The 26,814-nt window shown below is 38.6% G+C and overlaps 1 protein-coding gene across 1 annotated transcript in view; it reads left to right on the plus strand.

Moving 5' to 3' along the window:
• Positions 1–26,814, plus strand: part of C2CD3 (C2 domain containing 3 centriole elongation regulator) — a 153,811-nt gene that overhangs the window by 36,257 nt on the left and 90,740 nt on the right. The window contains exons 6-11 of the mRNA XM_036744950.1: positions 11,169–11,298; positions 11,393–11,545; positions 12,070–12,217; positions 15,733–15,887; positions 17,348–17,557; positions 25,748–25,860. Coding sequence (XP_036600845.1) covers positions 11,169–11,298; positions 11,393–11,545; positions 12,070–12,217; positions 15,733–15,887; positions 17,348–17,557; positions 25,748–25,860 — 909 coding nt within the window. The remainder of the gene's footprint in view (positions 1–11,168; positions 11,299–11,392; positions 11,546–12,069; positions 12,218–15,732; positions 15,888–17,347; positions 17,558–25,747; positions 25,861–26,814) is intronic.

Here is a 26,814-nt window from a genome sequence, read left to right on the forward strand (position 1 = left end):
CTAAAACTTTTGAATAAGAAAATGATGCGCTCATAGGTATGCTTTGAGAATATCAGTTTGACAGCTATGTGGAGGGAGGGGGTGAGAAGGGAGAAATTTGAAGCAGGGAGGTCAGATTGGGAAGCTTTTGTAGTAATTGAGCTGAGAGATGATGAGGGCCTGAACTAGGGTGGAGATGAATCAGTAGAGAAAAAGAAGATACATGAGAGGGTATTGTGGAGGTAGCTGAAAGGACTTGGCAGGTGATGGGATACAGAAGTGAGTGAGAATGAACAATCAAGGATAGCTCTAAGATTGAGAACCTGGATGGGTTCTCAATGGGAGAAATGGTGACTCTTTAAACAGAAATAGGAAAGTTGAGAAAAAGAGTGAGTTTTGAGGGAAAAATACTGTGTTCTGCTTTGCATATGTTGAATTTGAGATGTCCGTGTGACATATTGATAGAGATGTCCACCAGTTATTTGGAGATGAAGGACTGGAGCTCAGGAGAGAGATAAATGCTGGATATGTAGATTTGGGAGTCAATGCATAGAGATGATAATTGAACCCATAGTGAGCTGATAAGATGACCAAGAGAAAGTGTAGAAGGAAGAAAAGATGGCCCAAAGTCCTGGGGTACACTCTGATATGCTTGCACAGCACATGATTGTCTAACATAGGATTGTGGCCCTTCCCCTTGCCAACACCAGGCCTTCCTGTGTCACTCAATACCCATCTCCTCTCATCTCCTCCAGTAGATTGCATCTTTTTTTTTCAAATCTTTAGCCTCTCTCTACTGGTTCTTGCCTTACTGCCTTCAAATATGCCTAAATTTCCCTCAGGAGTCTTAGCTAGCCTCTACCATTCTGTATCTCATCTCCTTTTCTCAAACTCCTTGAAAAAGTTGTCTACATTCACTGCTGCCACAACCTTTCCTCTCATTCTTCAGCCCTTTACAGTCTGGCCTCTGACTTTATCACTTTCTTGAAACTTCTTTCTCCAAAGTTACCAATGAACTTTCAGTTGTCAAATATGATAGTTTTGCAGGACAACTTTGAAAACTGTAGATTCTGTTTATTATGTATTGAAAAAAAATCTAAGCTGCACCTAATAGAAATCTTTCATTTTATGTATAGCCCTCTTTTTCTGTCATGTATGTGGAAATCCCATTTCATTTGGTATTCATTAAGTTTAGAATGAACCTTTTAAATTTTTGTTTATTTATTTTTAGTTTTTAACATTCACTTCCATAAGCTTTTGAGTGCCAAATTTTCTCCCCACCTCTTCCCTCCCCCCACCCCAAGACGGCATGTAATTTGATATAGGCTCTACATATACATTTATATTGAATCTATTTTCACTTTAGTCATGTTGTAAAGAATTAGAACCAATGGGAAAAACCACAAGAAAGAAGAAAAAAAAGAGCAATAATAATATGCTTCAATCTGTATTCAGACTCCATAGTTCTTTTTCTGGATTTTCCATCATGAGTCCTTTGGAGTTGTCTTGGATCCTTGCATTGCTAAGAAGAGATAAGTCTATCAAAGTTAGTCATTACATGTTGTGGCTGTTACTGTGTGCAGTGTTCTAGTTCTGCTCACTTCACACAGCATCAGTAGGATGAACTTTTTTTTAAAAGAAGTCAAAGCTGATGATCTTTTCTCACTCCTAATATTTGACCTATTTGCTGCATTTGACACTATTCACCCTCTGTTCTTTGGGTTTTCATGGTACTGCTCTCATAGTTCAATCCTATCTGCCTGACAGTTCCATTTCAGTCTCCTTAGCTGGCTCATCATTCATATCATACCTCCTAACTGTGAGTGCTTCTCGGGGTTCTGGTAGCAGCTCCCATCGATTTAACTTTATCTCTTTGTAGATGACAGCCAAAATCCAAGATTTTCTATTTCTAGCACCAGTCTCTCCCTTCAGCCTTAGTCCCACATCACTAATTTGCCTGTTGGACCTTTCAAACCAGATGTCCCACAGAGACATCTTAGACTCGACATGTGTAAGAGCTCATTCTTTCTCCCTAAACCAGGTGTTCTTAGCCCGTTTTTTGGTGTCATGAACTCCTTGGGCAGTCTGGTGAAGTCTGTGGACCCTTTTCACATCCAACCCTTTTTCTCTACTCATACAGTTATGAGTGCCTTATTTCAGGTCCTCATCATTTCTTGCCTAGATTATTTCAACACACTCCCGATTGAGCTCTGTGTTTTTTCTCTCACTACTCCAGGCCATCCTATATACTGCTGCCAAAGTAATTTTCCTTAAGCACACATCTGGCATACGACTTCTCTCTTCAACTGGTAGAAGCTCATCAGTTTAATTTTTAAAGCCCAATACAACCTGACCCTCTTCTGTTTTTTCAGCCTTGTTAGACTATTCCCTCTCCCAAATTCTGCAGTCTGACCAAGTTGGCCTTTCTCTCTCTTCCTCATTCATAACACTCCACTTTCAACTTGTGTACATTTGTAATGGCCATCCTCCATGACTAGAATGCGTTACCCTCTTCCCTCCACCTCATAGACTCCCTCTCAAATCCTTTTAAGATGCAAGTGAGGCTCTGTTTTCCTTTGTGTAGTTTTTCTTGATCTCCCAGTCCCCCAATTACTGATGCCCTTCTTCCCAACCTCCCAAACTACCTTGTATTTAACTACTTTAAGTGTGTGTGTGTGTGTGTGTGTGTGTGTGTGTAGATGTGTAAATTGTGCACCTTGAGGCAGCTAGTTGGTACAGAGGATGGAGCTCCAGGCCTGGAGTCAGGAAGACCTGAGTTCAAATACAGCCTCAGATAAATACTAGCTATATGATCCTGGGAAAGTCACTTCGCCCTGTTTGCCTTAGTTTGCTCATCTGTAAAATGATCTGGAGAAGGAAATGGCAAACCACTCCAGTGTCTTTACCAAGAAAACTTCAAATGGGGTCACAAAGAGTTGGACACAACTGAAATGACTGAACAACAATAACAATGCATACACATATACATTTATTACCTTTATATTTGTGCTGTGTGTGTGCGTGTGCTTGTTGTCTCCCTCATTGGAATGCAGGTAAATCCATTGCCTTTGCATCTGTATGTACGATGAGTGCCACGGTGCCTTGACACATAGTGTGTACTTGGTAATTGATTATTATTGAATGGGTTGTAAAGAACTTTTTAAGGGAGTTTGGCAATAAAGATAGTTATTGATTTGAATAATACTTTGTTAGGATCAAATGAAAGTTTTTAAGCATGAGAAAAGATCTGGGAGTGTTTGTAAGCAGCCGGAAAGGGAAGAGAGACTAGAAGTGAGGAGGAAAAAACTGATGGGACATGCTTCCAGAAGAGACAGGAGGGCATGTAATCAAATACACAAGTAAAGAGATCATCCTTGTCAAAAAAGTATTACCTCTGCAGAATCTATAGCAGAGGAAAGAACAGAGATAGGTATTGGTGAGCTTTGGGATGAAGCAATAGCTCAAGATTAATGTACTCTGTTTTCTCAAGAAGAAAGAGGCAAGACTTCTGCTCAGAGGAAGTAGTTAAGTGCCTTAAGAGAGAAGGCTTGGAATAGACTTTGTGACAGGAAATCAGGGAAGAGTAAAAGAACTGATATGTAGCACTTTGTAAACTTAGACAGCACCCAGTTGTGATTTCCTTCAGTGGCATTCAACAACATGCTGTTAGGAATAAAGAGGGTGGATAGTAGCAGTAATCCAGGGTTGGAGTGTGAAAGGGATGAAGAAGGGCATGGCCAGTACTAGGGACAAGGAAACAGGTCACACTTCCTGATGCTGCGCCTTCACCAGCCTGCTTCCTATTCCTCATCTCATGTATGGTTAAGATGGCTACATAAAGATTGTAAAGAAGTCCAGTTCTTCAAACATACAGACAAAATAAAAATGAAGAGTAACAAAAGTAAGCTCCATCAAGTTAAGCACTGAACAAAAAAATAGCCACAGCCCATCAGAGGTCGGAAGTGAGTTCCCTCAGGAAAGCCAGTGCAAGCCACAATAAAGGAACATGAAGACTGAGAGCTATGAAAAAAGAAACACTTGACTCTCCCTCAAACACGCTGACTATTCAGTTCCTCAGCCTACCTACTTTCCATGACCTACTGCTCCACCCCACCTTAGCCACACACAAAAATGGTCATACCCTTAATCTTGCCATCACCCACAAATGCACCTCCTTTGCTAGATCACCATTCAGGTCATACTGTCTAAATGTAGTTGTCCTACAGGGCTCTGTCCTGGGCTCTCTTCTATTCTCCTTCTATTCTATTTCACTTGGTGACCTTTGCAGCATCTCTTGATTATCATGCCTCCTTTTCTTCTCTGATACAGCTACCACTCTAGTGCAGGCCCTCATCTCCTTGTGCCTGCACCATTGCAGTACCCTGCTGCCTCCCTAATACCTCCAGTATTAAATATAAAATCTTCTGGCATTCAGAGTATTTCATAATCTACTCCACAAGCAAGTCTTTTTGCTGTTTCCTTCTCTGCAAAAAGAGGGAATTAAGAGGAGAGAGGGAGGAAAAGTGTAAGAGAATATAATGGAGGAAATAGATAATTAGTAGTTGTGACCATGAAAATTAATGGAAAGAACTCACCTATAAGATAGAGAAAGATAGTACAATGGGTTAGAAAGCAGAATCCAACAATATATATACAAGAAATATACTTGACACAAGGATGTACACAAAATTAAAATGAGGGACTGGAATTTGTGTTTCAGGTGAATTTTTAAAAAGCAGAAGTAATCATGATCTTAGATAAGGTAACAATAAAAATTAATGTGGTAAAAAGAGAAAAGCTGATTAACTATATTATACTTTCAGGCATATAATGAGGTAATATAAATACTTACTGTAAATAATATATTTATTTGCAAAAATAACATAGTATCTACATATTTATGGGAAAAAAATTAAGTTACGGTGAAAAATTGACAACAAAACCATAGTTAGTTGGGGTCATCAACATACCACTTTCTGAACTAGACAAATCTTATGAAAAAGATTAATAAGAAAGAATTTAAAGACCTGAATAGAATTTTGGAAAAGGTAGATATAATAGCTCTCAGGTGATTAAAGTATAGCAAGAGAGAAGGATATACAAATTTCTCAGATGTACATGGCATCTTGAGAAAAATAAGGCATAAAAACTTGATGATAGAATTCAGACAAGCAGAAATATTAAACACGTTTTATTGAACACAGTGCAAAAAAAGGTTCAGTTAAGTACATTTGAAGAATTGAAATTTAAATGGAGACTAGATAATTGAATCCTAAAGAATTAGTGCATCAGTGAACAAATTTTAGAAAAAATAGATAATTTGGGGGAAAAAATGGCAACAGTGAGACAAATATATGAACACTTTTGGAATGCAGCCTAATCTTTAGAGGATAACTTTATGGCTCTCAACAGTCTTCATCAACAAAAGAGATGAATCAGTTGATTGGCCATACAACTAAAACCAAAGGCAAGAAATAATAAAACCCCATTAAACACAAAATCAAATTCCCGAAAAAGAAACAAGAAATTAGAAAAAAAAGTACTTGAATTGATGAATAAAAGCAGGACTCTTATTTATTTTTTTTTCCCTTTTGGATTGTGGTTCTTTTTTTTTTTTAATTTAATATATTCAGCATTGATTTTCACAAAAGTTTGAATTGCAAATTTTTTCCCCATTTCTACCCTCCCCCCACTCCCAAGATGGCATATATTCTGGTTGCCCCGTTCCCCAGTCAGCCCTCCCATCTGTCACCCCACTCCCCTCCCATCCCCCTTTCCCTTCTTCTCTTGTAGGGCAAGATAAATTTCTATGCCCCATTGCCTGTGTATCTTATTTCCTAGTTGCATGCAAAAACTTTTTTTTTGTTGTTATTGTTTTTGAACGTTTGTTTTTAAAACTTTGAGTTCCAAATTCTCTCCTCTCTTTCCTCCCCACCCACCCTCCCTAAGAAGGCAAGCAATTCAACGTAGGCCACATGCGTATCATTATGTAAAACCCTTCCACAGTACTCATGTTGTGAAAGATTAACTATGTTTTGCTCGTTCCTAACCTCTCCCCCTTTATTGAATTTTCTCCCTTGACCCTGTCCCTTTTCAAAAGTGTTTGTTTTTGATTACCTCCTCCCCCAGTCTGCCCTCCCTTCTATCATCCCCCTTTTTTATCTTCTTCCTCCTTCTTTCCTGTGGGGTAAGATACCCAATTGAGTGTGTATGGTATTCCCTCCTCAGGTCAAATCCAATGAGAGCAAGATTTACTCATTGCCCCTCACCTGCCCCCTCTTCCCTTCCTACAGAACCACTTTTTCTTGCCACTTTTATGCGAGATAATTTACCCCATTCTATCTCTCCCTTTCTCCCTCTCTCAATATATTCCTCTCTTATCCCTTAAATTGATTTTATTTTTTTAGATATCATCCCTTCATATTCAACTCACCCTGTACCCTGTGTGTGTGTGTGTGTGTGTGTGTGTGTATACACCTACATATATACATAGACACACACATATGTGTATATATATGTATACACATATATATATATGCATATCCCTTTCAGCTACTATGATATTGAGGTCTCATGAATCATACACATCATCTTTCTATGTAGGAATGTAAACAAAACAGTTCAACTTTAGTAAGTCCCTTATGATTTCTCTTTCTTGTTTACCTTTTCATGCTTCTCTTGATTCTTGTGTTTGAAAGTCAGATTTTCTATTCAGCTCTGGTCTTTTCACTGAGAAAGCTTGAAAGTCCTCTATTTTATTGAAAATCCATGTTTTGTCTTGGAGCATGATACTCAGTTTTGCTGGGTAGGTGATTCTTGGTTTTAATCCTAGCTCCATTGACCTCCGGAATATTGTATTCCAAGCCCTTTGTTCCCTTAATGTGGAAGCTGCCAGATCCTGTGTTATCCTGATTGTTTTTCCATAATATTCAAGTTGTTTCTTTCTGGCTGCTTGCAGTATTTTCTCCTTGACCTGGGAGCTCTGGAATTTGGCAACAATGTTCCTAGGAGTTTTCTTTTTGGGATCTATTTGAGGAGGTGATCTGTGGATTCTTTCAATTTCTATTTTACCCTCTGGCTCTAGAATATCTGGGCAGTTCTCCTTGTTTTCTTGAAAGATGGTATCTGGGCTCTTTTTTTGATCATGGCTTTCAGGTAGTCCAATAATTTTTAAATTATCTCTCCTGGATCTATTTTCTAGGTCAGTGGTTTTTCCAATGAGATATTTCACATTGTCTTCCATTTTTTCATTCCTCTGGTTCCGTTTTATAATATCTTGATTTCTCATCAAGTCACTGGCTTCCACTTGCTCCAATCTAATTTTTAAGGTAGTATTTTCTTCAGTGGTCTTTTGGACTTCCTTTTCCATTTGGCTAATTCTGCCTTTCAGGGCATTCTTCTCCGCATTGGCTTTTTGGAGCTCTTTTGCCATTTGAGTTAATCTATTTTTTAAAGTGTTGTTTTCTTTAATATTTTTTTCAGTATTTTTGGGGGTCTCCTTTAGCAAGTCATTGACTTGTTTTTCATGGTTTTCTTGCATCATTCTCATTTTTCTTCCCAATTTTTCCTCTACTTCTCTAACTTGCTTTTCCAACTCCTTTTTGAGCTCTTCCATGGCCTGAGACCAGTTCGTGTTTTTCTTGGAGGCTTTTGGTGTAGGCTCTTGCACTTTGTTGACTTCTTCAGGCTGTATGTTTTGGTCTTCTTTGTCACCAAAGAAAGATTCCAAAGTCTGAGACTGAATCTGGGTGCATTTTCACTGCCTGGCCATTTTCCCAGCCAACATACTTGACCCTTCAGTTTTTTGTTGGAGTATGATTGCTTGTAGAGCAAAGAGTACTTTGTTCCAAGCTTGATGGGGATGTGCCATTGATTTCAGAGCTATTTCTATATAGCCAGCTCTGCCACCCCAGCACTCCTCCTTCCTCAAGAACCACCAACCCGGACCTCACACAAATCTTCAGCAGGCTCTTCAGTCCTGCTCTGATCCACCACTTAATTTCTCCTACCACGTGGGCCTGGGGCCCGAAGTAACTGCAGCTGTAGTTCTGTAGCTGCACCTCCCCCGCTTCCCCTGGGGCGGTGGCCGAACCTCGAACTCTGTCCCCCGCAGCTTTTCCCACTAACCTTCTGTGTTGTCTTTGGTGTTTGTGGGTTGAGAAGTCTGGTAACTGCCACAGCTCACTGATTCAGGGTGCTAGGGCCGTTCTGCCTGGCTCCTGGTCTGGCTGGTCCTGCTGCCTCCCACACTGAGCTCCGCTCCCCTCCACTCTGTGCGTGATAAACCTTATCCAGCGACCATCCAGGCTGTCCTGGGCTGGATCCCTGCTTCCCTCTGCTATTTTGTGGGTTCTGCAGTTCTAGAATTTGTTCCGAGCCATTTTTTATAGGTTTTTGGAGGGACCTGGTGGGGAGCTCACGGAAGTCCCTGCTTTCCAGCGGCCATCTTGGCTCCACCCCCGGAAGTCAGGACTCTTTTTTAAAAGAAACTAATAAAGTATATACATAACTAGCTAATATGACTTAGTAAAAGATGAAAAATCAAATTGCCAATATAAAAAGTTAAAAAGAACTCAACAAATATGAATAGGAAATAAATTATATCATGAAAAACTATTTTAGCCAAGTATTTAAATACTGATAATTCAAATGAAATACACGCATATTTAAAACAACAAAAAATTACCCCAGTTAATAGGAATAAAAATTGGAAATTTTAAATAACTTAATCTCTGGGGGAAAACAAACAAAAAAGAACAATTTATAAAGGAACTTCAAAAGCAAAAAGGCCCAGAACCAAATGGCTTTCCAGATGAATTCTTTCTAACGTTCAGTCAATAACAGTTTACTTTAGTCTTTAGAATAAACATTTATAATCAGTCAGTCAGTAAATGCCTACTTTGTATTAGACACCCCTCAAAAAATTCTATTTTAGTATTATATAAGTTGTTTGCAAAAATAGAGAAGGCATCCAACCATATGCCTCCTATGAGATAAATATGGTCCTGATATATCACTAAGCTAAAGAAAGTTAGAACACAGAATGCTGTAGACCTGTAGGTCACATGAATATTGCCACAAAAATATGGAATAAAATTTTAAGCAAGAGGACAAAATAACATAGTGAAAAGATTAAACACTGTGATCAGGTTGGATTTATACTAGTAAAACATAATTGGTTCAGTATTAGGAAAATCCTCCTTCTCTTTTCCCACCTCCACACTGGAAAATAAAGAAATACAAGACTCATTGCAAACATAGTAGTCGATATTAATGAAACAAAATAAGAAAAATCAAATGATCGTATCAGTTGATACAAATGAAGCTTTTGACAAAATGGAGTATACTTTTATGCATAAAATATTTTAAAAATAGGAATAAATTGTTTAGTCTTTAATAAATTGTGTGGCTAAAAGCTAGCATTATCTGTAATAATGAAATGATAGAGGATTTTCCAGATGGGATCAGGGTCAAGTAATGATATGAATTGTCATACACTATTATTTGATAGACTTCTAGATGTCCTATGTATTATAATAATTATTAAAGTTAAGAAATTGATGGAATAAGCATAAGCAAAGAAGAAATATGATTCCTTTTCACAGATATGGTTACTTACAAAACCTTAGAGATTTAAGTAAATAATCAGTTGAAAAAATAGCAAGATATAAATTAAGCCCACTTAAATTTCTGTATTATTTAACACCAAAACCCACCAGGAAGAAACAAATTCCATTCAGATTAAATAAAAAATATAATAAGTCTTCTGTCATGACATATAATGGAACATCATTAATAGAATTTTGTTTCACAATAAGAAAATATGAAAGGTAGAGATTCAGAAAATCTGGGAAGACTGATACAGAACAAAGTAAGTACAACCAAGAAAACAATTTATTCATTGACTACAGCTGTAGAGAAAAACAACCTTGAAAGACTTAAGAATTCTGATCAGTGTGGAGAACAACCACCTCTCCAGAAAACTGATGATTATCCATATTTCCCATCTCTTGACCAGAGGCAGCTGGGCGGTACAGTGCCTGGAGAGCTTGGCCTAGAATCAGGAAAACTTGAATAAAGGCTAGCCACGGACAATTTACTGTCTATGTGACCCTGGACAAGTCACTTCACCTCTGTTTTAGTTTCCTCAACTGTAAAATGGGTATTGTAGTGATAGGATCTATTTGCCAAGGTTATTGTGAGGATTAATTGAGATAACATATGTAAATCAGTTAACACACAGTGCCTAGTATAAAGTAGGTGCTTAATAAATGTGTGTTCACTCACTTTGATTGAAAAGCTATGGACTAGAGGTGCAGAATGAGACATTTTCTGCCACAGCTAATGTATATATTTGTTTTGCTTATCTGCCTTTGTTACAAAGGAAGCTATTTGGGGTATGGAGAGTTATTGGGGGCGAGGGAGTAAGAATGATGCCAACAAAGCGTAGTCCAGAAAGAGACACAGGCAAACAGGACAGTTTTAGAATTACCGTGTCAAATTTATTATATGCATATATTCATATATTAGAGTTGTATATGATAGAGATTCATGGTTTCATGTACAATTCTTTTTTTTCCTCTTGTTTGTATATGGAAATGATTGTGTCTGTTGATGTTAAGTTCATCATTTAATAATAGAAGAAAGTTGAACAGTGATAGGATGAAGAGATAAGGGATTCAAAGGCAGAGGAAAATGTAAAATTAGCTGGTTGACTATAGTATCAAGATTTTGAATTCTCTAAGTCTGACTTACAGTTTCATAATTTTAGAGCTGTAAGGGATGTTCACATCGACTAATCCCTTCATTTTACAAAGAAGCAAAGTGAAGCCCAGAAATTATTGCTCAGTAATTTGCCCAAGATAAGACAACAATTGGCAGAAACATGACTTAAACCCAGATCTCTATTACATTAATAAGTTTTGCAAAGTATATGCTTCACAACAACCCTATGAGGCAGACAATATGCAAGTGTTATTATCTCCATTCTACAGATGAGGATATAGAGACTGAGAAATTAAGTGATTTGCTCATGATTATACAGCTAATAAGTCTTTGAGGTATGATTTGATCCCATTTCCTGTGTGCTCTATCCACATCGACTATACCCATGATGCCTTTATTACATGTAATGCAGTTGCTGTTATTTAATTTTGGGTTCTGAATCTTTTCTCTTTCTCCCCCTTTAGCCCTTTTGGAGCAAGGCAATAAACTCCGCAATGCCATGGTAGTTTCAACAATGCAGTGCTGTCCAGATGCTAATATATTGACGGAAGTTCCTCCTTTTCTGAGAAAACAGTCTGTCAAATCATTAGCTCAGTAAGTTTCAAGTGTACAAGTATCATCAGTTTATGAACTCTCAGCAATTATCATCATACTAATGTATCAAAAAAAAATTTTTTTTAAATCTTAGTGTCAAACTGTCACCTAGGATTGGCCCTAAGAACCCAGTGATTGCTGAGACCATGCACACAGTTGAAGATCCCCTCCTACCTTCAAGTCAGAGTATCTTTTGTGAACATGACCCTCAAGTTGATGCCAAGGCAATACAGCTACTTCTGGGCAGGTAAAAAAACACAGTTTTGCAACATAAAGCATTTTCAATTTGATACAAATAAATAAATAAACTTTTATTATGTACTTTGTGCAAGGTCCTGGGCATAAAGAGATTTTAAAAAGTTATGATTTTAAAGAGTGCCTGCCTTCCAGGAGCTGATAGTCTGTCAGTGAGCCTATTAGGATCACAAAGATAAGAATGTTTAAAGGTAGCTTCCACCCTTTGAAGGTCTTCAAGAACCTCATCAAACACCACATTATACTTGGAACCTTTCTGTATCTACAGTTTTTTCCCCCTTGCAAAACTACATTTTAAATTTCATGAAGTTATGGATTATTTTTTCACTAAGTTGTAGAGAAAATTACATTAAACAATGAATTCTATAGTTCTTGGTAACTATAAAACGCCATGGTTAGGAGTATTTATTAGTTGTTTACTAGTAGGGAAAAAAAGCCATTATTTAACTACTAGAAACAGACCTCAAGTAAGTCTTCTTTTAAGGCATTCCTCTTTTCTTTATCTTTTCTCCACAGTGCTGACAAGTCTTCCAGGCATTACTGGGATGGCTTAGGTTCTCCTCCTGAATCCCTCTCACCTGGGAGTGATGCATACTGTAGCAGCGAGCTTAATGATCCTCAATATGATCTAAGTCTGCTGGAGAGCTTGTTTTACGTGACATCGGTAAGTTGATTGCCCTGGGGAAAATCCTTCCAAGATACCTCTCTGTTTTGGATAGAGCACTAATAACATCTCAGAGATACTTGAGTTCAGTTTCCAACTCTGGTAGTGTGACCAATAATCATGTAGCCACACTGTTCATCTAAAAAATGGATACAATGCTTTTATTATTTATTTCAGAAGGTTATTGTGGAGACCGTGCTATTGGAGTTTGAGTTGTTATTACTGTTATACCCATAAATTCTCACTGCATTGGTTCAATGTAGTATTTGCCATATCGTTTTGTGTCAGAAGGTATGTTATAGATTATCTCCCTCATTTTATAAATGAGGAAACAGACCTAGAAAGGAGAAGTGACTTGCCTAAGCATCTTGCCCAAGATATTTAGCGGCAGAGTTAGTATTCTCATCTGCTTTCTGGTTCAGTTTTTCCATTTCACCAATTTTTTCTGAAAAGTAGGACAGGCATAGACTCTCTTTTGTTGAAGATATTTAAGAATGCATAAATTAATGTAGCAACTTAAGTGAGTGTCACTTTGCAAAAGGGCAGATAACAAAATGACCTTTGGAAATTACTGTCCACCATCATTTCTATAATTTCATTGTGCTTTCTGGTCCATAACTAGGATATTTATTCAGTTCCCTAGTGTATACTTTGGTTATCTATGCTTTCTTAAAAAGCGGTTCTACTAAGTGTGCCTGCAGTGGCGTGAATATATGATGAAGTAATTGACACAAAAAGACAAAGACATGGGGCTAGGTGAATTGTATAGTCAAGCTATAGATTGATTTGAATGGAGTTACTGACAGTATTTTATACAGGTTAATTGCTGAGTCATCCAGACTTAAGAAGAGTACAATAAAGCATTGGTTAAGTTTTTTATCTCCTTGTTCCTAGGAGTGAGACACTATTTGTACTCAAGGCTTACCAAATTGAAACATTTATGTTCTCTTGCATATAGATAACCAGACTGAAACATTTCTGTCATCACCCATGTGGGTAATCAGCTACAAAGGCAGGTTTTCTTTGCCAAGTCTTCTTATCCTGAAACTGGCCTTGCGGTGCATAGGCCTATTTTCAATTGACCCTGCCTTGCAGAGGTCTAAGAGGCCTAAACAGGATATAGCTGGCTCCTCACAATTAAGCTCTGGGATTACTGAGGTATTGGAAGATTTATGTTTGAAGATATCTCTTTTTGTTATATATAAGGGAAGTCACCTTAGAGGTCCTCCGATCCAATCTATATCTGAACAGAATCCACCTTCTACCATCTCCGGCAAGTGATTATCTCTTGGTCAGACATCTAGTAATAAAGAACTCAGTCTGTGACAACCCATTCCATTATTGAACAGCTACCCTTTTAGGATTACTTAAGATAGAATCTGACTCCTTGTAATTTCCAACCAGTGATCATATTTCTGCCATCTGAGACTAAGTAGAGGAAATGTAACTTTCTTCCATGTGGCAGCCCTTCAGATACTAGAAAACAGGCCTCACATTCTCCAGGCTAAATATTTTCAGTTCTGTCAATTGTCCATCATATGACATAGCTTTAAGACTTATACATATCCTGAGTACCCAACTCTGGATATGCTCTAGCTTATCAAAGTCCCTCTTAAAACTTCATAGAATTCTTCTTTTAAAATCATCTCCTGATTTCATATAACTTCTTTACTTAGATCATTGTGTGCTTAGGCAGGAGCTAGATCACCGCTTGTGGCAGTAGTATAGAGGACATTCAGATTTTGAGTAGGTTTGTACTAGGTGACTTCTGAGATCTGTCCCTTACACTGTTAGGTTCTGTGATTCGATATGTGCAGCTTCATGTTCACCTCCAGTATGAAATATTTGAGCCTTTGCTCTAAACTTGAGTTTTGGTTCCTTCTCTTATTCTGGGACCATAGTATCATAAAATGTTAGTGCTAAAGGGAACAATAGGAATTATCTAGTCCAACCTTAACTTTTTTCTGTTTTATGTGAGTGAATCTGAAGTAGATGACAAAAACAACCCTATAATTGAATTACTTAACCATAAAGCCTAGAAAAGGGAAATGACTAAGGTCATATAACTTTAAAGTTGTAAAGTTTCAGCTTACACCTAAGTCTCCTAATGCCCAGTCCAGTGCTCTTTCCACTAGGTTAAGCTGCTGATTGTGGAGACTAGAAGCTGGCTATTCTGTTACGTTAGGCATGAGATAATGAGGGCCTGAGTGAGAGTAGGGGTAGTGAGAATAGAATGGAAGAGTTATTCTTGAGTGATACAATGCTTTGAACATAGTACATGTTGGGGAAGGAAAAAAGACAGTATTTGGTAATTAGTATTGTGTAACTAGACAGATATGGAAGGTGAGTATTAATGCATATTCATTGTTTGGCAGACATTTATTGAATACCTACTGAGTGCAGAGTTCACTGCCAGGCACTGGGGAAGACAGAAAACTTATATAAGTCAAAATTGCTCCCTGCACAGAATTTGAAGTTTAGTATAGGTATTCTTAACCTTGAATCCACTGGTCTTTGAATTGATTTCAGAGGGTACATGAACTTGAATAGGAAGAAATTACATCTTTATTTCAATATAATTAGTTCCCTTTGTAATTCTACCTATTTCGTTTTATGCATTTAAAAATGTTACCCTGAGAAGGTTGTACATAGGTTTCACTAGACTGTCAAAGGGGTCCATGACACAAGAGTTTTAAGAACCCCTGTTGTAGTAGGAAGATAAAACAAACAAAAATAACATGATAAATTATTGCAACTACTGTGATATGATAAATGCATCAGAGAGATACAAAACAATGCCACGTGTGGTCTGATAGGAAAGGTCCATAATGACTGAGGAAATAAAGCAGTACTTTCTACAGGAGGTGACTTTTCCTTTGGATTTCAAAGAATGAGGAGAAAAAGACTCCCAGGAATAGGGAACAGCATGACTAAGGTAAGGAATGTAATATACAAGGCATGTCAAGAAGCAGGTGGCAGCAGTGCATTTTATAGATGAGGAAGCAGCCTAAGAGGTGGAGTAACTTGGTGACACCCATGCAGCTGGTTGTTGTTGGAGCAGATATTTGTACCCAGATCCAGAATTCTTTGTACCGTACTACTTTTACTCTGATGCTAGGTAGAACATTGCCTTAATATTTGATTGGTTCATTTTGAGACACTTCTCCTGCTTCAGGGGCATGTTTAAGAGTCCTGAACTTAAAGCACCCAGGTATTGTGAGGACAGCACTCATGACAGTGAAGTGGTGTGCCCCAGAGAGAATAAGTTTTTAATGGTGATATCTATTTTGGAAATTTATTCTCATGAACTGAATGTGTAGGCACTAAAATATAATCTATGGGCTGATTTAAATAGCAAGTAATAATGTGCAAGGGAAATCCCTCGGGTTGTTGAGGTATCTTTTTTGCTTTAGTAAAATATCTACCCAATAAAAAGCTTAACAGTCTCTGTTGGTCCCAAATTGGTTAACTTCTCGTGTTTCTTTTTTGTTTTCTTTTCTGATATTCATTTGAAGAAAGCTGATTCCATTGTGAGTGATGTTCACAGTGAAGATGATGATAAAATACTGCCTGAGAAAATCATCCAGTCAAGAAATACTGCCCAGCATTCCAAGGCAGTGAATTTGGGTCATGATAGTCAAAAGAAGACAGCATTGGGAAAGAAACCTAAGTGAGCCTCTCTATGAACTTTTATTTAGCCATGTGACCTTGGGAATATCACTTTCCCTCTCAGCCTCAGTTTCTTAATGTGTAAGATGGGGATAATAATGGCATCTACCATATAGTATCAAATGAGATAACATGTAAAGCGCTTAGCAAATCTTAAAGTGCTACATAAATGTTACAACTAGTAGTAGTACTAACAGCAGCAGCAGGATTGAACTAGAATCTCAGGGGCAGAGAACCTGCAGCCTCAAGACTACGTGTAGCCTTCTAGGTCCTTGGGTGCAGCCTTTTGACTGAGTCCAAGTGTTACAGAAGAAATCCTTTTATTAAGGGGATTTCTTCTGTGAAGTTTGGATTTAGTCAAAGAGCTGTACTTGAGGACCTAGAGGGCCACATGTGGTCTCAAAGCCACAGGTTCCCCACCCCTGAGCTAGATGATCCTTAACGTCCTCTTCCGATGTAATTCTCTGGTTAAAAGACAGCTTAGTGAAATAGAAATTCAATACTTTGAGTCTGGAGACCTCAATTCAAATCCCATTTCTCAGATTTACTAAGCATGGAAAGAAGAACAAAGTACAACCCTAACAGAACAAAAATACTGTGGAGAGAGACAGATTACCATAATACAGAATTTTACACAATCACAACATTAAAACAGAATGCCCTTTGATTTATGAAGGAAAAAGTTTATCATCAACCAGAGAGGTTAGTCATAATTCTTGTGCTACTTATCCCATAGGGTTTTGAAGAAAGTTCTTTGCTTTAAGTTTCAAGCTGATGTTAACAAGGTCTCTTGGATCAGAGATTTAAAACTGCAAGTGACATGAGAAGTCATCTGGTCCAATCCCTTTTTGTAGAAGTAAAAGCTTAGGCCCCAGGGGAGCTAAATGACTAGCCCAAGGTCATGCAGATAGTAAGCCTCAGAAGCTAGTCCTGAACCTGGTCCTCTGGGACCATTTTCAGTGGAACAGTCCCATTCTACCCATTGCCTCGTATAACATGCTATAAAAAGATGAGTTGTTGACATTATTAAGGTTTCGTTAAAGGTTTTCTCCTCCAGCCCTTTCTAACATTCTAAAGCAAAAACTGAGATGCTCTGTCTTATTTGTGCAGGCAAAAAACTTCTGTACTACCACTGGTAAAGGTCTCTTCCTCTGTGTGGGAAATCAGCTCAGGAAGTAAATGCCATTAGAGTTCAAGCAGTAGTTCAGGTCATTACTGGCTATCCAGTGTGTCTGGTAATTAGCTGAATGATCTTCTATAGAGAGGTTTACCAAGCGTACTGGGTTCACTAATGTGTAGCTCACAGCACCTCTTCATATCAGTAGACACACTTCATGAGTTGCTGTGAATAAAAACATTGATTATTTGTTAGTCACTTAATAAATTTTTGTTTATTTGTTTGTTTTAATCAGGGTACAGTAGTTACAATAATAATAACCCAATTCTCTGAACTTTTTTCAGAAGTTCTTCTGTTCAACTGACATGCTCAGAGAGTCCCAGGAAAACTGAAGTAACCACACTGAGTTTGGATAGACTGGCCTTGTTGGGTCGAATACGCTCAGCCAGAGTTGTCATTGAAGCGCTAGGAGTACCCCCAGAGAGTCCCCAGGTGACCCCAGTCAAAACAAGCATACCAGCCAGACCACCCAGATCAAGTTCAGCCAGAAAGCGGTATGCTTGGATTCCTCTCTCCCATCCTACTTCTTTCCCTCTACTTCCTGTGGCTGTGAGGCTGAAGCTGAAGATTTCTGAGGACATCTGTACTTTGCTCTAATACTAATAGGGAGGCCAAGGCAGGAATAAAGGGCCAGGCCAACCAAAAGGATAGTGCTAGCACACTTAGTGATTTGCCAGAATTGAGACTTATTCAACAAACTTTAATTGAATGCTTATTATGTGCAAATTGCAAAGGAGGTAAGACAAAGGAGACATGGTTCAGGCTACTAGGGAGTTTGTTTAACTTTATAAAACATTCACTAGTAAACTACCATAAAGGTAGAAGGTAAGTGTCTGAACAGTGCAGGGTGCTTTGAGAGCTCTGAGAAGGAAAAGATTAACTTAGACTTGGGAGATGTGGAAATGGAGAAATGACATTTGAGCTGGAGCTTGAAAAATGATAGTTTTTTAGCAAGTTAGGATAGGAACCAGAAGAGAAAGGCATTTCATAGATGTTGAAACAGTATTAGCAAATGTATAAAGGTGGGAAAAGTGCATGACATTCCATAGTACAGTGAGAATCTCTCTTTAATGACTAAACTGAATCCCCAAGTTACCAACCAGTTATAAAGGATCTTGAATGCTAGGTTGATGAATGAGTTTGGACTTTGTCTTGGAGACAGCAAGGTGCCACTGAAGAATTTTGGGCAGGCTACCAATGATATAATCAGAAAAATTACAAGGACTTGACATACCGCTTTTGAAAGGTTGCCATGCAAACATACTATTATTCATTTAGTTCTGGGTCCTGTATTTAAACTAACAGGCTTGAATTAAACCACGATCCAGAGTTAGAAAAGAAATAATTTTCATTTGCTAAAAATTTATTCAGTACCTATTATGTGCAAAACATTGTGCTAAAATCTGAGGGTTTTGTTGTTTTTCGGTTGTGTCTGACTCTTCATGACCCCATTTAGGGTTTTCTTGGCAAAGATTACTAGAGTGGTTTGCCATTTCTTTCTACAGCTCATTTTACAGATCAGGAAAACTGAGGCAAACAGGATTAAGTGCCTTGCCCAGGGTCCCAGAGCAAATAAGTGTCTGAGGCTTGTTCAGGTCTTCCTGACTCTAAGGTTTCTATCCACTGCACCAACTAGCTGCCCCTGAAATCTGAGGACAGAAAGATGCAAATAATAGTTCTAGCCTCAAGGGCGTTATAGTATAATAGAGGAGAGAAGATGTATTCACAAACATAATATAAGGGAAAGCAAGTTGTGGATTTCATCCTCACTGGAGATCTTCATGCTGAAATTGTATGACAACCTCTTGTCAGAGATGTAGAGGCATTTCTTTGTGGATTAGACTAGATGACCTGTGACATCCTTCTCCGATTCTGTGGGTGCACTAGTAGTGTTTTGGAAAGGACAGATCACTTTCAGTAGAGGAGATCCACAAAGGCTTCATAAACAACATGCAATCTAAGCTAGGCCTTTTCAGGAAAGAAGGATTTTGGTTTCAAGTAATTGATCAGTTAGTCTGAAAGGCTGCCCTAGCTTTAAGAGTTCTAGAAATTCTTATGAGTTTTATGACTTTATTAGTATTAGTCTAAAACCTTCCTTGATCTCCTAATTCAGTGAAAAACAGTCCTTCCCTTCTCAAATAGTATTTAATTGTGTCCTATGTTGTATTGTAACTTCGTATCCAAGCTTTATCTCCTCTTTTAGACTGAGTGCTATGAGGATAGGGAGCCTCTTTACTGCATCTCTGTATCTTCTCTACCACATAACACAGTGCTCTGCATATGATCAGCATTTGATAAATGTATGTTGAATTATTTTGGGGAATAGTATAAAAGATATGCAACTCTTTTTACATGCTTCTAATGGAGGTTAGGTCAAGTATCCTCTGAGGTCTCTTTTAGATCTGGGATTATAGTTCTTTGATTCTTAATCTTTTAAAGTCAATAAGCATTCATTATGCATTTAATATGTTCCAGGCTAAACATGAGGGATATAAAGGTAAGCAAAAAATAGTCCCTGTTTTTAAGGCGTTCACAATCAGATGAGTGGGACAGTCTGCAAACAACTATGTGCAAATAAGATATATGCAGAATAAATGGAGATCGCCTCAGAGGAAAGTCAGTAAGATTAAGGACAACTGGGAAAGGCTTCTTGCAGAAGTTGGGACTTTAGCTGGGACTTGAAGGAAGCCAGGAGGTAGAGATGAGGAGAGAGAACATTGTAAGCATGGGAACAGCTAGTGATAATGCCCAGAGTCAGAGATAATGCCATTTGCAAAGAATAGCAAAGAAGAACAACGTCACTGGCATAGCAATTGGAGGGATCCCAAACCAACACAAAAACTCATCCCCACACACAACAAATCATCTTATTTTAATGCACTATTCTCCCGATAATGCTATGTAGCTATAGATTGTGGAATGCCTTAATCTTTGAAGAATTAAAATACCAAGTGAAGCTAAAAGATGCTGTAGATAAGACCAGTAGTGACTTATATATTAAAAGAGACATAAATGTGTAGGATATATATGATCAAAAATGGAGTTGGGCTGGTCATATTGCAAAAGTGAGAGGTTATAGCCCAGTTACTGCACTGGTCTCAGTCAGTTGATCAACAGGGATTCATTATGTGCCCACTATGTGCCAGACACTTGAGCTAGGTGTTAGAAATACAAATACAAAGAATCAAGCAATCTCTACTGTCAGTGGGCTTGCATTCTGATGAGAGCCAACAAGTACATACAAAAATGCAACAGAACTATAAAGTTAATAAATATATACAAAGTAATTAAAGAGGAAAGGCATTCACAGTAGGAGGGAAATCAGGGAAGGCTTTGTGTGGAAGATAGTGCTTAAGAGGGACTCTGAGGTGGGGAGGTAAGGAGGGAACACATTCTGTCATCAGAAATAGCTAATACAATTGCATAGAAACAGAGATGGAGTATATGAAGAATAGAGATAAGGTGCATTTGTCTGAATTGCAGAGTGTGTGGTGGGGGAGAGGGGGGAGACAGTAATGGCTAGTAAAGCCAAAAAGACAGGTTGGGGCCAGGTTGTGAAGGACCATAAAAACTAAACTGAAAATTTTATGTGTTATTCTAAAAGAGTCTCTTTAGTAGGGGAATGACATGGTCAGATGTGCACTTAAAGTAAATTACTTTGACAGTATATTGGATGGCCTGGAGCAGGAGAAACCTGAGGAAGTTGTTTAATAGCCTATGCAAGAGGTGAGGAGCATCTGCACTAAGGCAGAAATTGTATGAGGAGAGAGAAGGAAATGTTGTGGGGGAGAAATAGCCAGACTTGGCAACTGATCGGGTATGTGCATTGGGGAGGGAGAATAGTGAGGACTTCAGGTTAGGAACATGGGAAACTGAGAGGATGGTGGTGCTTTTAACAGAAGAACGTTTGGGAGAGGGGAAAGTTTACAGGAAAAAAAGACTAAGTTTAGTTTTGGCTGTGCTAAGTTTAAGATGTCCATGGGAATTCGAGTTTCTGATAAGAAATTGGTAGTACAGGACTGAAGCGCAAGAGAGAGACTAGAGCTGGACACATAGAAATGTACTCATAGAAGATATAAGAACTTGAAGGTCATCTTACACTGTGGCAAGAAGGGCCTCTCTGGAGGATTTATGTTCACTGGATGAGAAGGTGTTTATGGTACAGTTTGGACTATACCTCTGGAGGGAATATATGCAGTGATAAGGTTATGAATCCAATAAAATAGTAAAGTTAGGAAAATTACTAAAGCATTTTTATTTAAATTGGAGGAAATGTAAAAGCAAACCACAGTAAATGTATATTTTTATGGTTATTTTATTTACCTCCATTGAAGTCTTCTAGTGCTTCATGACAGTGCAGAGTGTACCATGACTTCTCAAAGTCTAGTAGATCCTACCGAGCTGGAAAGACTTCACATGCAGTTCTGGTGACAAAGTACATCCCTCCTTTGAAGGCCATCTTAATTCAGAGAGCCTTATCATCAGAAAGTTGACTGACCATCAGGGAGAGGTGAGACTTGGACCAGAGTTTTTCTGGTTCCAAATCTAGTGCTCCTTCATTGCACCATGACTGATAGTTTTTTGTTTTTGTTTTTTTACCACAACAACTCATGATAAACTGAATAACATGAGAAAATATTTAGGAAGCACAGGGTAAATTTCAGTAAGGCTAAATCTTCATAAGACACAAACAAGTAACAGAAGAAATACTGATATATCTGTGGCATAATTTCCTGCTTTATTTGCTTGACTGTTCAGTTGACATAACCACTGCATATTTGGACTCCCAATAAGGGCTGCAGAAGGGGTAGATAGGATTGCATTGGGGAAATCTTGTAGTGTTTTAAATAATCTTAAGCTACCACTTGATGCTACAGCCCATCTTTTTAATATCAATATTTTCACAGTAATGCAACATACGAGAATGAGGTTATGGCTTAGTGGAAAAAGGGTAGAACTTGGAGTCAAGAGAAACTTGGGTTCAGATCCATCCTCTGACACTTGCTAACCATGGCAAGTCATTTAACTTTTCTAAACCTCACTTTGTATGTGAAATGGGAATAAAAAAACAGATATAAGAGTAATGCCCCTAATGCCTAGCAATTAACATTCAGGGTTGGGAGGATTAGATGAGATAAGGTATAATAAAAACACTTTATAAACCAAAAAGCCATTATATAAATGTCAGCTCTTATTAACGCCATGAAATATAGGTTACTTGCCAAGCATTTTCTCAGAAGAATCAAAATTGAAAATGGTGACTGTAAGTAGTGTAACTTCTTCACAACCTTCCAAACTGTATAAACCCATGTAAATACAAGATAAAGTCAATACAACTGAATCCACAGAAGAAAGACTGTATGACAGGATAAAATCCTTTATGGATTAACACTGGAGAACCATACCAGCCTCCACAAATCCGGTTCAAGAGCACAAGGAAATTTGTGGGTTTGTGTGAGGCCCAACCTCAGGTTAGGGACTCACTTTTCCATGGTATCCCTTCATCCTCCCTCCTGTTCCCCACCTGTTTCCCCTCCCCACGAGCAGCATGTACTGATTTCATCCAATCACATAAAAGAAAGGAGGGGAATAGATTAGGAATTGGGCAGGCTGCAAATGTGCTGTCTTTTGACTGGAGCCTGACCCTAGGGTAGGAACTCCTCTCATCACCACCCAACTTGGAGTGCAGAGAATGCTAGAACATAGAAGATGTAGAGGAGACTATGAGATAAAGTAGTGCCAGATTTTGGAGAACATTAGATGCTAGGCTGAGGAGTTCAAACTTTGCTAGGAATACTTTTTGAGCAGAAGAATGACATGACTGAATCTGATTTTCAAAGGGAAAAATAATTCAGCAGCTGGTGAAGTATGGATCAGCTAGGGGAAATGATTGAAGCAGAGAAAGTTTCTACAGTATATGGTGCTAGTAAGAACAGAAAAGAGAGGATAGAGGCCAGAGACAGCACAAAGGTTGAATTAACAGGACTTGGCAACTGGTTGGCTATAGCTATTTGTCAAATGAACATTTGAAGGTTAAATAAAATCTCTCACGTCAGGATCCATTTATATTCTGACAAAGCCTAGTCCATCCTAGTTTTTTGAGTACCACTTATGCTTCATATATAGTCCTTTCTTTAGCATTTAAGGATCTTTACAACCTGGCCCCTTCCTGTCTTTCTACCCTTTTATTGCCCTTCATAAATCCTATGACCCAGTGATACTAATCTACTTATTAATCCATGCAAACAATACTCCACCTTCGATTTCCATGCCTTTGCCTTGTCTCTCCCTCATGCCTGGAATGTTTTCCCTCCCAAACTCTGGCTCTTGGTTTCCTCAGCTTCATTCAAGTCTCAGGGGGGCAGCTAGATGGCACAGTGAGTAGAGCACTGGCCGTGAAGCCAGGAGGACCTGAGTTCAAATCTGGCCTCAGACACTCAACATACTTACTAGCTATGTGACCTTGGGCAAGTCACTTAACCCCAACTGCCCTGCCTTCCCCTCTCAAAAAAAAAAAAAAAAGACTCAGCTCATATACCATATTTCACAGGAGGTTTTTTGTGGTTCCTCCAGCCACCTGAATATTCTTCCCCTCTAAGGTTACCATTCTTATATTCTATATGTATCTTGCGTGTACCCATTTATTCATATGAATGAAGCATTTATACGTTGGAAACAAAATAGAAAAAATGAGACAGCTAGGTTCTCAAGGAATTGATGCTTCAATTGGGGGAGGCAGCACATGTGAAAAACCACAGAGCCTAAAGAAAGGTCCAAAAGTCCTGAAGGTTAGCAAGTCACATGTCTAGAGGTCTTAGCAGCAGGACAGATGGTAAGGCCTGAAGACTTTAGATCAAAGAGGTGGGCATAGTTTTCCAACATCTTGACTGAAGGTTCATAGTTAGTGACTTGGACTGTATATCAGTGTGGTTTGAACATCATTGTCCCATATGGTCTTCCCATGGGTATCCCTGATGCGGGAGGGCGGGGTGTGGTGGGGGAAAGAGTAAAGGGCACCCATCTGGTTTGGGAGGACAGGTGGTAGGGGAGCAAAGGAACAGAACCCCTGTGAACGGTTCCTCCCTTCAGACCACCCTAGGTGGTGCCTGGGATGGTGGGGGACAGGCAAAGGGATGGAACAGGAAGTAGAAAAGATGCCCTTTTGGCCGTTAGGGCTGAGAGAGTAGGCAAAGGGAAGGGCACCCTTGAGAGTGGTTCTTTCTGCTGGTATTAGGTCTGGGAAGCCTGGAGTCATTAGGTGTAAGGATAGGGACTGTTTTTTTCCTTTCTTTGTATCCTTAGCTCTTAGCACAGTGTTATAGTAAACATTTAAAATATGCTTGCTGATTGGTAGAATCTCTCAGATCCCACTCCCTGAGAACAAAAGTGGCAAATGTTATAATCCAGTAACCCTGCTAAGATGTTTGACATTTTACAGGGCCTTTATATGATCCTGGTCCAGTTGTGGACTCAGAGTAATTGCTGAAGTAACTGGGCACTAAGAGGAATTTGGGAGTGGGGGTATAGAAGGAGGGGTTTAAATTTTATTTTATTTTTTAATAAGGACTTTTTTCTCTCCTCCTCCTCCCAAAAAAAAGAAAGAAAATTCTTGTAACATCTATATGTAGTAAAACAAAGCAAGTTAGAACATTGTCCAAAAATGTATGTCCATTCTGCACCTTGAATTCGTTACCTCTCTTTCAGAAGGTGGCCAGCATAGGTTATTGCAATTGGTCGAGGTCTGAGAGGAATTTTGAAAGCCCTACCTTAATTACTCCATGCCCCAGCCACCCAGTGATAACCTAGAAAGCTCTGAGTCTTGAACAGGGATTTGGGAGACCTGGTCTTTGATCCCTGCCTCTGCTCTTTACTAACATGTAAGGGATCTGTGATTTTATACATGTGGGTATTTTCTCTACCAACATACCTTGTAGCCTTACCACACCTTAGGCGGTCTTTGAGAGTTCCTGTGGATGAAAAATATATCAACTCAAGCACCCAGGTTCATGAGCTTCTCTACTTGTTAGCTGGTACTTAGATACCATATATATGAAGATTGTGGCAACAGAATTTAACTTCTGACAAAGCATACCAGCCTAGAAAGGATTTTAATATGAACCCAGTGGGCATGACTATATCTAAAGGCCTGTTTAGCCAGCATTGGAGTGTTGTCTAATAGGAGCTAAATTGTTTTGACACTAGCAGTTTATTAAAGCATCTGCTGAGACAGAAGAAAATAGAGCTGCATCAGTAGAAGTATTACCCACAGAGTAGAAATCACAAAGGAAATATTTGAGTATTTGAAATGATACAAAGTGCTTTCACAAGAGCAGCACAGTGAGGGAAATAGTAAATACAGCTGATGGTACAGTAGAGAGAACCTTGGGCCTAGAGTCAGGAAGATCTGAGTTAATATCAAGGCAAGTCACATCACTTTTGTCTGCCTCAGTTTCCTCAACTGTAAAATGGATATAATAACAGGACCACCTCCCAAAGTTGTTATAAGAATCAAATGAGATAATATCTGTAAAGTGCTTAGGACTATGCTTGGCACATAGTAGGCACTTAATAAATGCTTATTCCCTTTCCCCTCCACGATATAATCAAGAGCTTACAGTTGTCAAATTTAAAGACAAAAGAAACACAGGAGTTTGGGTTTTTTAATCATCTTTTTTTTTTTTTAGCACTTTCTTTGTGGAATACCACTTTCCTATTGATGCCTCCAGAAGTGACACAGAAGAGATTTCAGTGACCACAGAAATTATCCGACTAGCTTCCAGTAAAATCACAGGGGGAGGTGAGGATTACATCTCTTCTTTTCCGTAAAGAATTTGAACTTGGAAGAAATTCTGCACCTAAGAGCTTTTATTCGACTTCTGACAGCTCTTTGAAAATGCCTTGGCTAAAAAACTGTTGGGAAAACTGAAAAGCAGTCAGACAGAAATTAGTTGTAGACCAGCATCTTACACCATTTACCAAGATAAGCTCCAAATAGGTACATGACTTAAACATGAAAAGTAACATTATAATCAAATTAGTGGAGCAAAGAAGGAATTATTTGTCAGATCTATGGCTAGGGAAATTCATTCTGACCAAACAAGATAGAGAGGATTACAAAGGGTAAAGCGGACAATTTTGAATATATAAAATTTAAAATGTTTTCCACAAACAAAACCAATGTAGTTAAAATTAGAAGCAAGGTAAAGGGGGGAAATTATAAGAATAAGAGCCATTTCTCATTTGATAAATGACCGTTTTTCAGAGGAAGAAATCTGAGCCACCAATGACCATAGTTTTTTAAAAAGCTCTAAATCACTTAATAATTAGAGAAATGCAAATTAAGACAGCTTTTGAATTGTCTTGAGTTCCATCTCCTACCCATCAGATTCGTTAATTTGATGAGGACCTATGACAAAATAGGTATATTAATGCACTATTGGTGGAGCTATGAACTGGTCAAGCCATTCTGGAAAGCAATTTGGAACTATACCAAAATGATATTAAATTGTGTATGTCCCTGATTCAGTGAAGTTGCTACTATAAAGAGATAAAGATATAAAGAAAGGAGGAAAGGATCCATATGCACAAAGTCATAGCAACAACTCTCTTTGCGATGGCAGGGAATTGGAAACTGAGGGGGTGTCCATCAGCTGGGGAATGACTGCAAAGGCTGTGCTACATGAATGTGATAGAATACTGTTGTACTGAGCAGAATGATGAAGGAGGTGGTTTCAGAAAAATCTGAGAAGCT

Source organism: Trichosurus vulpecula, chromosome 2 (genome assembly GCF_011100635.1).
Source record: "Trichosurus vulpecula isolate mTriVul1 chromosome 2, mTriVul1.pri, whole genome shotgun sequence".
NCBI lineage: Eukaryota > Metazoa > Chordata > Mammalia > Diprotodontia > Phalangeridae > Trichosurus > Trichosurus vulpecula.